This window comes from Meles meles, chromosome 6 (genome assembly GCF_922984935.1).
Source record: "Meles meles chromosome 6, mMelMel3.1 paternal haplotype, whole genome shotgun sequence".
Lineage (NCBI taxonomy): Eukaryota > Metazoa > Chordata > Mammalia > Carnivora > Mustelidae > Meles > Meles meles.
In genome coordinates this window covers 4,889,831-4,905,236 of record NC_060071.1, presented here as the reverse complement: position 1 = coordinate 4,905,236, position 15,406 = coordinate 4,889,831, and the positions used below count along the sequence as shown (strand labels likewise).

At 52.2% G+C, this 15,406-nt stretch overlaps 1 protein-coding gene across 4 annotated transcripts in view; it reads left to right on the top strand.

Moving 5' to 3' along the window:
- SLC28A1 (solute carrier family 28 member 1) overlaps nt 1–15,406 on the top strand; it is a 45,746-nt gene that overhangs the window by 10,739 nt on the left and 19,601 nt on the right. For all 4 annotated transcript variants that reach the window (XM_046009450.1, XM_046009449.1, XM_046009448.1 and 1 more), the window contains exons 6-8: nt 3,372–3,513; nt 4,150–4,263; nt 5,395–5,472. In XM_046009450.1, the coding sequence (XP_045865406.1) occupies nt 3,372–3,513; nt 4,150–4,263; nt 5,395–5,472 (334 nt within the window). The remainder of the gene's footprint in view (nt 1–3,371; nt 3,514–4,149; nt 4,264–5,394; nt 5,473–15,406) is intronic.

Sequence of the window (15,406 nt, the reverse complement as noted above, 5' to 3'; positions counted from 1 at the left end):
ACTCCCAGCTGAGCAGGGAGCCAGATTCGGGGCTGGATCCCGGGACCTTGGGATCATGACCTGAGCCAAAGGCAGAGGCTTAACCAACTGACCCACCCAGGTGCCCCATACGTTGTATACTTTGAATGGGCAAATTGTATGGTATGTGAATTTTGTTTCAATTTGAAAAACACATGTATTTGATGTATTGGCGTCCAGTCAAGATGGAGTAACAGAGACAACTAAAGAACTGGAACAAATATATGAAACAATAGCTCTTAAAATATTGGACATCAGGCCGCAGAAGACAGTGATCCTGGGGAAACAGGAAACAAGGGAGATGAGCCCTATGACTGCCCCCCACTTACTGCATTGAGAGTTTCCAGGCCACAGTGCAGGAAAAGGGAACCAAGGTGAGCCAGCAGATTTCGTGGGTTGAGGAAACAGGGCTGGGAAGCCAGGGAAGCCGAGGTGGTGGGAGCTCACGATACAGAGTATGAGAAAAGACAGTGGCACAGAGAGAAAACTCCAGAAATTCACAGAGGGTTCTCTCTGAGTATATAGCTGAGTTCTGATCAGTGAATGCATATGAGAAAAGCATCCAAGGCTTAGGAAAGTCCCAACCAAAAGGATTAGAGGGAACAGTGCCTGGAACGTGAAGCTTTGGTAATCAAAACAATATGGTATCAGCATTAAAACAGACAAATACATCAATGGCACCGAATAGAGAGTCCAGAAATAGAGCTACATATATGTAGCCAATTGCCTTTTGACAAGAATGCTAAAGCAGTTCAGTGGAGAAATAATCGTTTCAACAAATTATGCTTCAACAATGGTATATTTATAGTCTAAAGGAAGAAGACGAGAAATGAAATAATAATTCATACCCCCACAGTATATGGAAAATTAGCTGAAAACAGAGACAAAATGTAAATTGAAAACCTGGAACTATACAACTTCTATAAGAAAATGTAGGAGAAAATCTCTGTGACCTTGAGTTAACGTAAATTTCTTAGATACAAAACCCAAATCACAATCCATGAAAAATTGGACAAATGGAGTTTCATCAGAATTAAGAACTTCTGTTCAAAAAACATGGCTAAGAGAATAAAAAGAGGAGGCATGGCTATGAGAAAAGTTTTGCAAACCACACATTTGACAAAGGACTTGTGTCCAGACTGTGTTAAGCTCTCTCAAAACTCGGTAATAAGAAAAACCACCCAATTAAAGAATGGGCTCGAGCTGGGAGCAGACATTCCATTAAAGAAGAAATGTAAGTTGTAAATCACCACGTAAAAAGAGGTTCAACATCATTAGTTATGAGAAAAGTCCAAATCGCAAAGAGATACTACTGCGTGTCTACTAGAATGACTAGAATTTGAAAGACTGACCACCGGAAGTGACCAAAATGTAGAGAAACTGGAACTCTTATTACATAATGCTGGCGGGGGCTGTAAAATTGTGCGGTCAGTTTGGGAAACAGTTCGGCAAACTCCTACAAAGTTAGATCTACTGTTCCATTCACCATTTCACTCACCCAAGCATTACCCAAGTGGTACTGGCCCAAGAAAAGTGAAAGCGTGCATCCGTGCAAAGACTTGCCCTGGAACGTCCGAAAGTTCATAGCAGCTTTATCGGCCACAGCCAAGCAGTGGAAACAACCTCAGCGTCCATCAGCTGGGGAACAGATAAGCCAGTTGTGACACACCCCTGTGGTGGAAAACCGCTCAGCGATAAAAAGGAATGAGTCCCTGATACCTGCAAAAACGTAGAGGAATCTCAAAATAGTTACGCTGAGCAAAAGAAATCAGATTAAAAAGGGATATGTTTGGGATGATCCCGTTTATATAAAATCCCAGAAAATGCAAGTTTATCTAGTGACAGAGAACAGATCAGTTGTTGCCTGGGGATGAAGGAAGAGGCCAGGAATTAGAGGAGCGTGAAGAACCTTTTGAGGGTGATGGATATGACAAGTTCACTCTCTTAATTGTGTTGATGGTCTCAAGGTCGTACATAAACTCATCAAATTATATGCTTTTTTCTCTTTAAGAGAGAGAGAGTGTGTGTGCAAGTGGGAGGGGGTGGCAGGAGAGAGAATCTCAAGCAGGTTCCCTGCTGAGTGTGGACGCTTGAGAGTATGACCTGAGCTGAAATCTAGAGTCAGACGCTCAACCAACTGAGCCATCCAGGCGCCCTTCTTTGAAAAAAATTTTTAAATTGTACTTTTCAATGTATTCTATTTATCACATGCCAAATGTACCTCTGCAAAGCTGTTAAAAACAAATGACAACAATCCAGCAACAACAACAAAAATCCAGCCCCAAACACGCACTTGTTATTTTATTTTAAGTAGTTTCCACACCTAATGTGGGGCTTGAACTCATGACCCTGAGACTGAGAGCTGCTTGCTCTACAGACTGAGACAGCCAGGTTCCCCTGTGCTTGTTTTTATAAAGTGACTTAACATGAGGAGAAATATTAAGGCAAGTGCACAGAGACGGGGCGAGAGCTGTGCATGTGGCCCGGGCGTGTTAGATGCTTGGAAACAGGCAGAAGCGAGCAGGGAGCTCTGGCCATGGCCCGCGTGGGCTCTGGTCCTGTGTCTGCCTCTTACCAGCTGGTAGCTGTGCACGGATCTAGTTAAGAGGACGGACTTGCTTCCCCGTTGCCTGGGTTAAAGTCTCATGTCTGCTACTGTTCAGATGGGTGGCTGTGGCCACGTCATTCAGACTCGCTGTGCCTCAGTTTCTTCACCTCTAAAATGGGCAAGGACCATACCTCTCTCGACATCTGGCGTGGTTCCTGATATCCAGTAGGTGATCCATGAACACTAGCCGTTCTCAGGGGTTCCGAGGGAGTTGATGACTGGGTCGGGGGCAGGTCTCGAGCTCCCAGTGCCCAGCCCTCCTGGACGAGCCAGCTCCATCCAGGCCCAGGGAGGAAAGCATGGCTGTGAAGGTTGCTTCCAGGCCTCGCGCTCAGGCACTCGCTCACCTGCGGAGACCGACATTATTGCCTCGGGAGAGCAGAGCCCACAGAGCTGACTGCCTTGTCCTGGGCCACACAGGCCCTGCCTTAGCCTGGCCAGGCTGGGCTGAGCATCGTGGCAGCTGTGGGAGTTCCTGCCCCTTGATGGAGCCCTGTGCTCAGCTCTGTGTGAAGCTCGGTTCCTGCATTCTCTTTCTTCCTCTCAGCAGCCTGCAGACATGCGGGTCTTTGGCTTCATTTCCCCAACATGGGCACTGGCCCAGAGAGGCTGGGCGGTCTGTGTGAGGTCACACAGCTTTCTCTCCTCCCATCAGCCGTGAGCACCCTTTCCCTGAGGCCCTGGGTGCTATCGTGTGGGGGTGGGGAGATGCCGAGAGTGGTAGCTTTCTGCCTCTCCCCTGCAGGGGTTTGGCCCTCGCTGCTTGCCTGGGCTTGGTCTTGTGGCTGATTCTGGACACTTCCCAGCGACCCGAGCAGCTAGTGTCCTTTGCAGGAATCTGCGTGTTCATCAGCCTCCTCTTTGCCTGCTCCAAGCATCACCGCGCAGTGAGTGCTGAGCTGTCAGGCCCGGCCTGGGCTGCAGCCCCTTCTCTCCCTGCCCTCCTGGGCCTTGCAACCACCCCTGGTAGCCAGACCCCTCCCGGGTTCACAGTGTGGCCTCAGCCTCCAGCCAAGCCTCCCAGAGATCTGCATGCACACCTGAGTTTGGGGACCAATACTAAGGATAATTAAATGCTGAGGGGCAGCAGGCGCCCTCCTCCAGGGGGTGTGGGCATCAAGGGAGTGGCGTCAGGGCAGCCGGGAGCCCTGCCTGTGGAGCAGGGATGGGGGAAGTTCGGGCAGACGCCACATTTCCAGCTCTGCCCACCCAGTGATGACCTGGCCCAGGGGCCATGGCAGGCTGGAGCCTGCTCGTGTCTCGCAGACATCCTCAGACCTCGCCCCACCCCTGACCACTGCCCCAGGCCCATGGCTGCTAAGAGTGTGGCGTGCTCTGACTCTAGGGTAGAGGCGACCATTGGCAACAGGCCCAGGGTTCTGGCTGGCTCCAGTCTCCGTCCTACAGACCAGCCAAAACACCACACTCTCTGGCCTTACCCCTTGCTGTTCCCTGTGGACCCCCCTTCCCCCCCGACCCCGCCCAAGGACTGCGCTCACCAGGACCTTTCTGTTGGGTGGCAGGTGTCCTGGAGGGCTGTGTCCTGGGGCCTTGGGCTGCAGTTTGCACTCGGACTGTTCGTCATCAGAACGGAACCGGGATTTATCGCATTCCGGTGGATGGGCGACCAGATCCAGGTGCGTAGACGGGGCCCAGCGCCCCCTGAACACTGGAACACATCTTGAGCTGCCAGGAGATGGAGGAGAGGCCGCTCTGTTGGGGGAACTGGGTGGTGAGGCCGTAGGGAGGGATTGGGACCAGGCCCGTGTGTGTGCCCCGGGGCCCAGACCACGTGAGCAGCTGGGGTCTGAGCGGTGCGGCCGCCAGTCCCCTTGGGCCTGGCACCACCTGCGTGGACGGAGCTGTCCCTGCAGAGGCTGGTCTGATGTGGAAGGGTGTCTGAGGACAGGAAGCTTCTTAGGGAACCTGGGCACAAGGCACGTGGCTCTCGGCGGTCATGTGTGATAGGGAACTTATAATAGTTAAAAGTGCAAAAAGAAAATTCCAGATGATTTTCTTTGTGTATGTGTGTGCAGTTTGCTGAAGTCCTATTTTTAAATTCCATTGTTTTAGTGGCAAATACACATACCACGAAATCTACCATTTTCACCATCTTTAAGGGTCACGAAGCTCTTTCACATCATTGTGTAACCTTCATGAGCTACTCTTTTAAGTATAAAGTATCAGGGGCGCGTGGCTAATCCTCTCCTCACCCCGACCTTGCCGGCTCAGATTTCTCTGTGCTGTCTGGAGGGAGTGGGGATATCGGTGTGTCCCGGCACCGACTGTGTCTGCCCGCGTGTCGTGGAGGAGGAGACGGAGCTGTTGCCTTGGTCCTCACTGTCATTTTACAGATGGGACTCCTGAGGTCTGGGCAAGAGAACTGCCTTGTCCCTGCAGTCACGATGCAGGTTCAGGACCAAAAATCAGCTCTGCAGAAGGGTGGCCACCAGCCTGGGGTGGGGACAGGAGGGCGGCTGTGCCGTTGGTCAGAGGGGAGTAAGCAGGTGCACAAGGCGCCACCGAGGAGAGCCTTCCCCTACGTCTGGCTCCCGGTCTTCTTTGCTTTCCCTAAGCGCACTGCCAGGTACCCCGGCAGCCGTGAGGCCCAGGAGGCCTGCCGTCCCCCTCTGCTGGGCTGCCAGACAGGCCTGTGGCCGGCGAGGTCCCTCCAGCTCACCCAGCCCCGGCCTCCAGGCCACCGTTTCTCCCTCCTCGCTTCCTGGCCTCCCTCCAGGCTTTGGCTTTGTTTTGTGTTTTGCTTTCAGATCTTCCTGAGCTACACGGACGTCGGCTCCAGCTTCGTGTTTGGGGAGGCCATGGTCAGGGGTGCCTTTGCCTTTCAGGTCAGCTCAACTCTTGGCCCACGAGGCCTTCAGCCACGGCTGCCTGGTGTGTGCAGCCAGTTGGCATCTGGGCAAGCCGGGGGCCCAGGGGGAGGGGAGGCCTCTTGCGGGTGGAGCGGTGTCATGGGCAGCAAGAAGCGTGAGCCTCATGGCCCGAGTCGGGCCCCTCCAATGTGTTCCCCTGCGGGTATGTTTTTAGTGTACTTTGTAACATTTGCAAAGTTAGATAGGTCTGTATTCTTTTCCTTAAAAATGAACCCCCAGATGCTGGAACTGTGCGAGGCTGAGGACAAGAAGGGAAGGTAGGGACATGCTTTTGTAGGACAAGAAGGCAAAGTAGGGACATGCTTTTGTAGGACAAGAAGGTAGGGTGGGGACGTGCTTTTGCCAGGAGGGCTGGCACCTGCTTTTGCCTTAGCCACCACCATGCTGGGGACCCGAGGCCTGTGAAGGACACTTTCCAAGAACTCTTAGTCGCCAACGACCCTCTAGGACTGCTTCTACTTCAAGGCCCTCACAGCCCACCTGTGCAGGAAGCCAGCCCTGATGACCAGCAGCAGGCTAGGCTACCCTCCTCTGGACTCTCCTGGACCTACACCCCCTCCCTCCCTCCCTCATTCCCTCCTCCCCACTGTTTATTGCAAGCTTGCTGCCTGCACAGTACGACAGAGGAGCCAGCAGGAAGACTCCAGGGCCTCGTTGTGTGCGGTGGAGCCCCGACCCTGCCTCCCTGCGGGGCAGCCTGTGCTGAGTTTGCTGGCGTGGCCACTCCCCTGTGCTGCGTGGAAATGTGCGTGTATTTCTGCTTTGTCCTATTGACTGCCTGAGCACCCACTTGCCTCTTTCCCTAAGACCTCTGCTGGGGCTCCCCTCTGCCTGCCCGACCCCCGAGCTATTTAAAGACCCTGAAGCCCCCTCCAGGCTTAAGCTTCACTTGCGATGCCAGCGGTGGGGCAGGGAGGGGGGACACTCTGCCATTGTTGCCACGGACGTGACCCCCTGCTGCCTGCACGCGTGTGCCCCAGACCACTGTCAGTGTGGGGCTGCCGTGTGGGATCCACGTGTAGGTTTTGGAGGCTTCTGCTTTCTTTTACTCTGGCCCTTGTTTCTAGATCCTCCCACTGCTCAGTGCTAGGGTGGAGGGTGTTGGGCCTCGGAGGCTCCCGAGCCGTGGGCTCGGCTCTGCCCTGCTGGGCTGATGTTGAGTCAGCTGGTGAGTCTGGACATCTCCAGATCGGCTTCCCCTGCCACTGGCTGGTGGTGAGGCTGTCTTGGCTTCACGGCGTCTGCTTCTGCCAGCAGCTCTCAGGGAGGTGTCCACTCTCGCCAAGGCTTTCTGATAATGTCAGTGCTAGGAGGAAAGACGCAAGGGGCCTGGTTCCTGTCCTCTCAGGAGTCTGGTGTGCCCTGGGATGAGCTGGTCCATCACGTTTCTCGGAGACCAGCTCTGTGTGGAGAGGGGATGTGAAGGGGAACCCTCTGGCGGCCCCCTCCAAAGTCTCTGAACACCATTCCTGTAGTGCAAGGCTCCCTTCACATTTGCATTTCCAAGTAGGGGCCTCCCAGGGCTGCAGTGAGAGGCAGAGACTGGCTGACCTCCTGTGTTCACCAGACAGAGAGACAGCAGCCAGCGTCCTCTCAGTCTTCAAAAGACGAACGTACAACACTCTGCAGCTTGACCTCCCCAGGAAGCCAGGTTCAAGTGCAGTTGGCACAAGGAAGGGTGCCCGGGCAGTCCACGTAGGGAGGGATGGCTGCTACCGGGGACAGTGAGGATGGCGCTCCCCAGAGGCGGTTTTGCTGTGAAGCTGCAGGATGGGCAGGACAGGAAAGATCTGGAGGTGCAGAGGCAAGAATAAGTTCATGGGACGGGCCTGAGGGGAGAACCTGCAGGCGTGTCCCAAGTACAGCTGGGGTTCCGTGCGACTTTCCTCCCAGTAAGCATGGGCCAGGGCGCAACCCGCACGTGTGGCAGGGCTGTACCTGGAAGCGCCCGAAAAGCCAGGCAGAGGCCCCTGGGTTTTGTCCCCAGGAAATGGGATCTATTGAAGATTTTTGAGCAGGGAGGGACTTTTTTGGAGCTTTGGGGCTGTTACCATGTCAACAGTGGGTGGGAAGGGTTGTAGTCAGGATGCTTGCAATAGAGGACCAGAGGAGGCTGCCTCATCCCCACGTGGTGACCTGGGGCCACCAGGCTGCCACGGTACAGGAGAGAGGTCACCGCGGGGAACGGAGGCTGAGGGGGCGTGCAGGAAGCACGTCACTGCTGTTGTAACCGTGTTTGCCTTTAGCTACTGGAGGGCAAGGCCTGGGTCTTACTCCTCCTTGTGTCCCTCGACTGACCCTGAGCCCCACAAAGCCCCGCCCAGGGCCTGGACACTGCTCTTTGCTGAGCAAATGGTGGTTCTCCGAGGCCTGTACGTGGGACGTCCCTCTGTGCCTGCTGGGAAGGTCTGGCTCTGTGAGCCACGGCTGTGGGTTGGGCTCCTCTCCCTGGCCAGGCCACCATTCCCCCAACTGTGTGGTCCTGAGCAGCTCTCCCTTTAGCCCAGGATCGGGGCCGAGCTCTTCCTCCTCCAAACCTCCCCGGCAGGGCCAAGAGCTACACACAGGCTTTCCACCAGCTTCAGGGCCACCAGAAACCATTTTGTCCCCCTCCAAGACCTTGGTGAAGCAGAGTAGAAAAGAACCAGAAGGAAATCCTAGTAAGAGCCCCTGGCTGTGGAGTCAGAGCCGTCTGCCAGGCACTGGCTTTGCCCTCCCAGCCACCCCCGGGGGGTAATGCTATCATTATCCTCTTTTTCACAGATGAAGATACTGAGGTTCAGAGTGGCTGTTACTTGCAGAGAGTTACAAAGCTGGCGCCTGCTGGGATTAAGATTGGAACCCAGGTCCAAAGCTCCGTGTATTAGCTTCTGTGCCTTGATATCAAAGTGCTTTCCTTGGTAGGCAGTAGTGACAAAGGGCCCAGATCTTAGGTGTTTGTTCTTCCCTTGGTTTGGAAGAAAAGAGTATTCATTTAAAAAAAAAAAAAAAGGTTTTATTTATTTATTCACAAAAGACACAGAGAAAGAGAGAGGCAGGAGGCAGAGGGAGAAGCAGGCTCTCCGCTAAGCAGGGAGCCCGATGCGGGGCTCAATCCCAGGACCCCAGGATCATGACCTGAGCCGAAGGCAGATGCTTAACGGACTGAGGGTCCCAGAAAAGAGTATTCTTAAGGACTTTTTGGCTGCGAGTGACAGAGATCCATTTAAAACTTGCTTTAAAGGGAGGAGGAAAGGAGGGCTGTTTCTGGCCTCACACGTGGGAAGACGAGGTAGAGCAGGTCAGTCTGGACCCGGGCCAGTCAGGTTCATGGCCCCCAGCCCCACGTTTCTGCTTATGCCAGGACATTGGCTTCGCTTTTGCTCACCAGATCTTCCCCTGGCCCCCAGCAACATCAAGGGCTCATTCTCACAGCAAATGAGGGAGACTCCCCCTAATGAGGGAGAGTCTTCTCTGCCAGGCCAAAGCAAAAAATCCTGGGGCAGGCTTCAGAGCGCTCTGCCTGGGGTCCTGTGACCATTCCTGAACCAATCACTAGGCCCAGGGCGTGGGATCCTACAGTGGCCACAACTGGGACTTGTGCTCCTGCCCAAAGCCAGGGAGTGGGGTGCTCTGGCTGAGTGGACGCCACCCCGAGACACTCGCCACTGCAAGGAGCACAGCCCAGGAGAGGCGGTGCCATCCCACCAGGACAGAAAACAAGGCAGCCAGCTCCCTGTAGGATCTGTTCTTTCGGGGCGCCCTTGTGTTCCACGGGGGGGTGGGGGGGGATTGTGGCCTAGTACAGGAGCAGGGCCCAGGTGAGAACTAGCACAGCTGCCTGGGAGAAGCAGCAGTGGCTTTGACCCTTTGGTCTGTGTCCCTCTCAGCCATAACATGGGGACATATTTGGGAGTCTAGGCTGTGCTGGCTGAGTGGGGTGCTTAGCTCCTGACTTAGTCAGTGGTAAGAGACAGAAACACAACTCAAAAGGACTTGAGTCAAAAAAAGAAACAAAACAGAACTAAAACATCAAGATTGATTTCTATAACTGAGAAATCCAGGGGGTCTCGGACCCTGCCGGAACTGGGTGTTGGGCATCACCTGGGACCCACCTGGGCTGTGTCTCGGTTCTGTGTTCTTGGTGTTGGTTTTAGGCTTCGTCTTGGGTAGGCTCCGTTGAGGTGGTGGCAAAGAGATACCAGGCTTATGTCCAACCAACTTAGCAACCTTACTTTGCAGGGAGAGAGAGAGAGGGTACATGCCTGATTTCCGCTAGCTCTAACAGGGAACCCAGGAGTGGGTTCTTCTTGGCCTGGCTTGGAGTATATGCCCTATTCAGATTATAGCCAGGGAGGATAAATGGCTTGGATCCACCAGACCTGGAGTCCACAGAGGAAGAGTGGAGGAGGGGTGGTTCTCAAAGCTTTGTTACCAAAAGCAGCAGGGAGAGGGGGACAGGGCCGGCCAAGCAGCCACTGACCACTACCTTGCTTCTCTCCCGTCCGGCACTGGAACGATCACCTGCCCGGTCTGCTGCCGTCTCCATCCTTTTGCCAGTGTTTTCTCTGTGTGTCCTCCCATCTCTTCTCCCTTTCTGGAAGAATATGTGCACATTGCTACTTGTCTGTCTCCCCAAATCACCCTCTACAGCCATGGCTTCATCGACTGTTGGGCTGGAGGGGGACTCATGGATCTTTAGGCCCCCCTTAAGATTACCGATGGTCAAACCACACCCCAGAGAGGAGTGGTGACCTGGGCGCACCCAGCGAGTTAGGGCAGAGCCGGGGCTAGAACGGGGTGACTGGACTACAAGCCAAGTGCTGGTTTCTTCTCACACTGTAAGGTGAAGTCAGGGACATTGCGTCTCCCTTCCACAACGCAGAGTACTAACCACTATACGATCACGGCTGCGTCTCCCTTCCAAATATAAAAAGCAACATTAATGCTGATAATGTTAAACTTAAAACATATTAAATGGTTGCTAAAGACTTGGAGTTCGGATGTTCAGCCAAGAGAGAAAAAACAAGGGAGGTGGGTTTATCATTAGCCAGACTCAGCGTTTCCCAGCAAACACTAACTGTTTTTTTGGCTCCTGGGAGGCCCTGTCTTCTGGCCAAACTTGTGGTTAGTGGATTAGCCAGTGGCCTCCTTCGCTAAGACAGACCAGATCAGCGAGGATTTAAATGTTCCATGGCCATGGAATTCCCTTCTCCCCAAGATTCATTAATCAGGGCATTTCACTAGCCCAGTCCACCCCTCCCTGCATTGGACGGACACACACTCACACACACACACACACACACACACTTGCAACCCCGGGGCTGGTCCTCTAGGTGGGAGGGTTTTGTTGGTGCCGCGTCGAACAGAAGTCCCGGGAGCTCTTCCTTTGCCTTCTTTCCATGCGTCGTGGGACCGTGTCCAAGGCCTCTGGCTCCTGATGGCCTGGGGAAGTCTTCTCTGAGCTCACTCAGATGTTCAGAATCCACTCTGTTTTCTGCTGGGCCACAGGCCAGCTCATCACTTCTCCAGGAAGCTGGGTCCCTCCACCTCCCCTGGCCTGGAGTCCAGCACCCGTCGACGTGGCAGCCTCCTCTTGGCTGTATCATCTTGATTAGTCATCCCACCTTGGCTCCATCTCCCTTCTGGTAATTTCCCACCCACATGGTCGCCTCCCCCGAGGCTCCTGCTTCCTTCCTGGGTCTGGTGGACCCGGTCGTGCTTGCTCATTGGTTCCTACGCTGTGGCTCCCGCCTCTGGAACATGTACCCACATGCTGAGCTCAGCAGTGCTGCTCACATGTTCTCCCTGAGGACCAGCTGGGGGAAAGAACATGGTTTCATCTCCCAAGGGTTTCAGGGTGTCTGCCCGGTGTAGCCTCGGCCATCCCCGGTGGTCGATGGTGCCACATCTGGCCAGAAATAAAATCGAATAAGAAACGGGCTAAAAGGCACGGTGGTTGACTTAGTAACCAGGGGGCCCCTGGTAACCTCATTGAGCGTGATTCTCGGGGGAGGGAGTAGGAAGTAAGTGGAAACCGGGGTTGGTGTTAGAAGGCAGGAGGTGGGATGACTGGACTGGGAGAGAGCTTGTGAGAATCTGGTGTCTGCAAAGGTCTGGGAAGGAGACTTTGACGGGCAGTAGGGTATAAGGGAGCAGTGGTGAGGTCATTCAGGGTAAGGGGCAGCGGGAGCAGGAGATCAGGAGGCATGTCCACTTTTTGTGGCCACGGAGTAAGTGTCCTCTGCCCCCTGTAAAGCATTGGGCCACCCCCCTCCCAGCCGTCCCCTCCCCAGAGGGATCGTCCAGCTTTGCGTTGTTGTGTGTGTGTGTGGTTGGTGTGTGTGTGTGTGGTTCTTTTTTCTTCCTTTTCCTTCATTTTTATTGACGTGTAACTGATAGAACATCCTATTCATTTCAGGTATATATCACAGAGCTTTGATATTTTTAGACATTATGACATGATCCCCATAATAAGTCATCTTATAAGTCATCCGTCACTGTACAAAGTTATTACGGTATTATCAACTGTATTCCCTAGCTGAACATTGCAGCCCTGTGACTTATTTACTTTTAGAATTTTTAAAAAGTTTTATTTATTTATTTTAATTAAGTTCCACATCTAATGTGGCGCCCAACACGAGGCCCTATCTCACAAACCTGAGATCATGACCTGAGCTGGGACTGATCAGCTGGGCCACCCACACGCCCCTCTTGGTTTTTTTGATGATAGCCAATCTGACCAGCATGAGATGGTCTCTCATTGTGGTTTCAATTTGCATTTTCCTGATGACGAGTGATGTGGAGCATCTTTTCATGTGTCTGTTGGCCATCTGGGTGTCTTGGGGAGAATATCTATTCAGGTTTTCTGCCCATTTTTTTTTTTTAAAGATTTATTTATTTGACAGAGAGAGATCACGAGTAAGCAGAGAGGCAGGCAGAGAGAGAGGAGGAAGCAGGCTCCCCGCTGAGCAGAGAGCCCGATGTGGGGCGCGATCCCAGGACCCTGAGATCATGACCCGAGCCGAAGGCAGAGGCTTAACCCACTGAGCCACCCAGGTGCCCCTCTGCCCATTTTTTAATCGGGTTATTTTGGGGGGTATTAAGTTAATTATGTAAGTTCTTTATCTGTTTTTTATATTAATACCTTAACAGATACATGATCAGCAAATATCTTCTCCCATTCAGTAGGTTGCCTTTGTTTTGTAGTTGGCTTCCTTCATTGTGCAGAAACTTTTTTTTTAATTTTTAAATTCTTTTAAGAGATTTTATTTATTTGACAGACAGAGATCTCAAGTAGGCGGAAAGGCAGGCAAAGAGAGAGGGAAGCAGGCTCCTCGCTGAGCAGAGAGCCCCATGCAGGGCTCGATCCCAGGACCCTGAGATCATGACCTGAGCCGAAGGCAGAGGCTTTGACCCACTGAGCCACCTAGGCGCCCCGTGCAGAAACTTTAATCAAATGTAATCACATTTGTTTATTTTAGCATTAGTTGCCCTTGCCTGAGGGGACTACTCCAAAAAACATCCCTCAGACCCACATCAGAGAGCTCACTGTCTCTGTTTTCTCCTAGGGTTTTACAGTTTCAGGCCTCACATTCAAGTCTTTAATCCATTTGAGTTTATTTTTGTGTCTGGTGTAAGGAAGCCGTCCAGTTTCATTCTTCTGCAGGTGGCTGTCAGTCTTCCCAGAACTGCTTGTTGAAGAGACTGTCTTTTTCCCATTGGATATTTTGCCTCCTTGTTGTAGGTTAACTGACCACATAAACATGGGTTGTTGTTTTTTTTTTAAGATTTTATTTATTTATTTGATAGACAGAGATTGCAACTAGTCAGAGAGGCAGGCAGGGAGAGAGAGGAAGAAACAGGCTCCCTGCTGAGCAGAGAGCCCGATGTGGGGCTTGATCCCAGGACCCTGGGATCATGACCTGAGCTGAAGGCAGAGGCTTAACCCACTGAGCCACCCAGGAGCCCCTAAACATGGGTTTGTTTCTGAGCTCTCTGTTCTGTTCCATTGATGCACGTGTCCGTTTTCGTGTCAGGACTGTACTATTGTGACTACTACAGGCTGGTAGTGTCGTCTGAGATCAGGGAGCCTGCTGCCTCCGGCTCTGCTCTTCTTTCTCAAGATTCCTTTGGCTATCCAGGGTCTTCTGTGGTTCTAGACAGTTTTAGTATTATTTGTTCTGTTCATGAAAAATGCCATTGGTATTTTGATGGATTGCACAGGATTTGTAGATAATTTGGGGTAGCGTGGGCATTTTGACAATATTAATTCTTCCAATCCATGTGTGTGGGATATCTTTGCATTTATTTGTGTCACCTTTAATTTCTTTCACCAGTGTCTTTTTTAAAAGATCTTTTATTTATTTGAGAGAGAAAAGGAGTGAGAGAGCACGACTGGTGGGGGAGGGGCAGAGGCAGAAGGAGAAGTAGACTGCCGGTGGAGCAGGGAGCCTGACTCTGACTTGATCCCAGGACCCCAGGATCATGACCTGAGCAGAAGGCAGACGTTTAACTGACTGACCCACCCAGTCTACCAGTGTCTTATAATTTTTCTGATAGCTCGTTATTAGTGTATAGGAACACAACTGATTTTTGTGTGTTAATTTTATATCCTGCAACTTCAGTGATTCATTTAGTAGTTGTCTGGTGGAGTCTTTAGGGACTTTTTTTTTTTTTAAATATTTTATTTATTTGACAGAGAGAAATCACAAGTAGGCAGAGAGGCAGGCAGAGAGAGAGGAGGAAGCAGGCTCCCTACAGAGCAGAGAGCCGGATGCGGGGCTCGATCCCAGGACTCTGGGATCATGACCTGAGCCGAAGGCAGAGGTTTTAACCCACTGAGGCACCCAGGCGCCCTCTTTAGGGACTTTTTAAATATATATTATCATGTTATCTGCAAATAGTGACAGTTTTACACCTCCCTTTCCAATTTGGATACATTTTGTTTCTTTTTTCTTGACTAAGTGCTCTGGCTAGGAGTTCTAGGTCAAATAGAAGTGGTGAGAGTGGACACCCTTGTCTTGTTCCTGATCTTAGAGCAAAAGCTCTCATCCTTTCACCACCAAGGATGATGTAGACTATGGGTGCATCGTGTGTGGCCCTTATTATGTCGAGGTACGTTCCTTCCACATCCACTTTGCTGAGAGTTTTTATCAAGCACGGATGTTGGATTTTGTCAGATGCTTTTTCTGTGTTGGTTGAGATGATCATGTATTTTTATCCTTTGTTCTGTTAATGGGATGTATCACGTTGATTGACTTGCTGATGTTGAACCACTCCTGCTTCCCTAGAATAAATCCCAAATAGCGATGCTGTATGATCCTTTTAACGTGTGGTTGGGCGACTTTGGATTTTGTGGTTTGGGATTTTTGTGGGTTTTTTGGCGGTCTGGCGACAGGGCCCTCTCTGTGTGCTTAGGCCTTTGGGGCTGGGGGTGTGGAGGTTCGAGCATCAGGAAGAGCAGTGGTTCTCAGACTCTGACACCCAGGCCAGCAGCACCAGCAGCATCCGGCAATGCTCACATCCGGATCCTCAGGTCCCCCCCCCCCCCCCGCCCGCCAGACCTACGGAATCTGAAACTCTGGAGCTGGCGCTCAACATTGGCATTTGTAGCAAAATCTCAGCAGTTGATACTGCTGGTCCGGGGACCATACTTTGAGAACCAGTGGCCTAGACCAGCTAGAAGTCCCCTCTCCCTTATGTGATGGGTGAGCCTCGGCACTAAAAGGCCAACTGGCTGTGGTCAGGATTTACAAGGCGCTCTCTCACTCTTGGAGGAGATGAATGCTTCTATGGAGACATAGAAATGCAGATCCAGGACCGGCCCCAGGGAAACCGCCTCAGGGTCACAGCAGGGCCTCGGCAACCTGCTGGAGACCAGGAAGGGCTCTGTCTTTTGCAGGTGTGT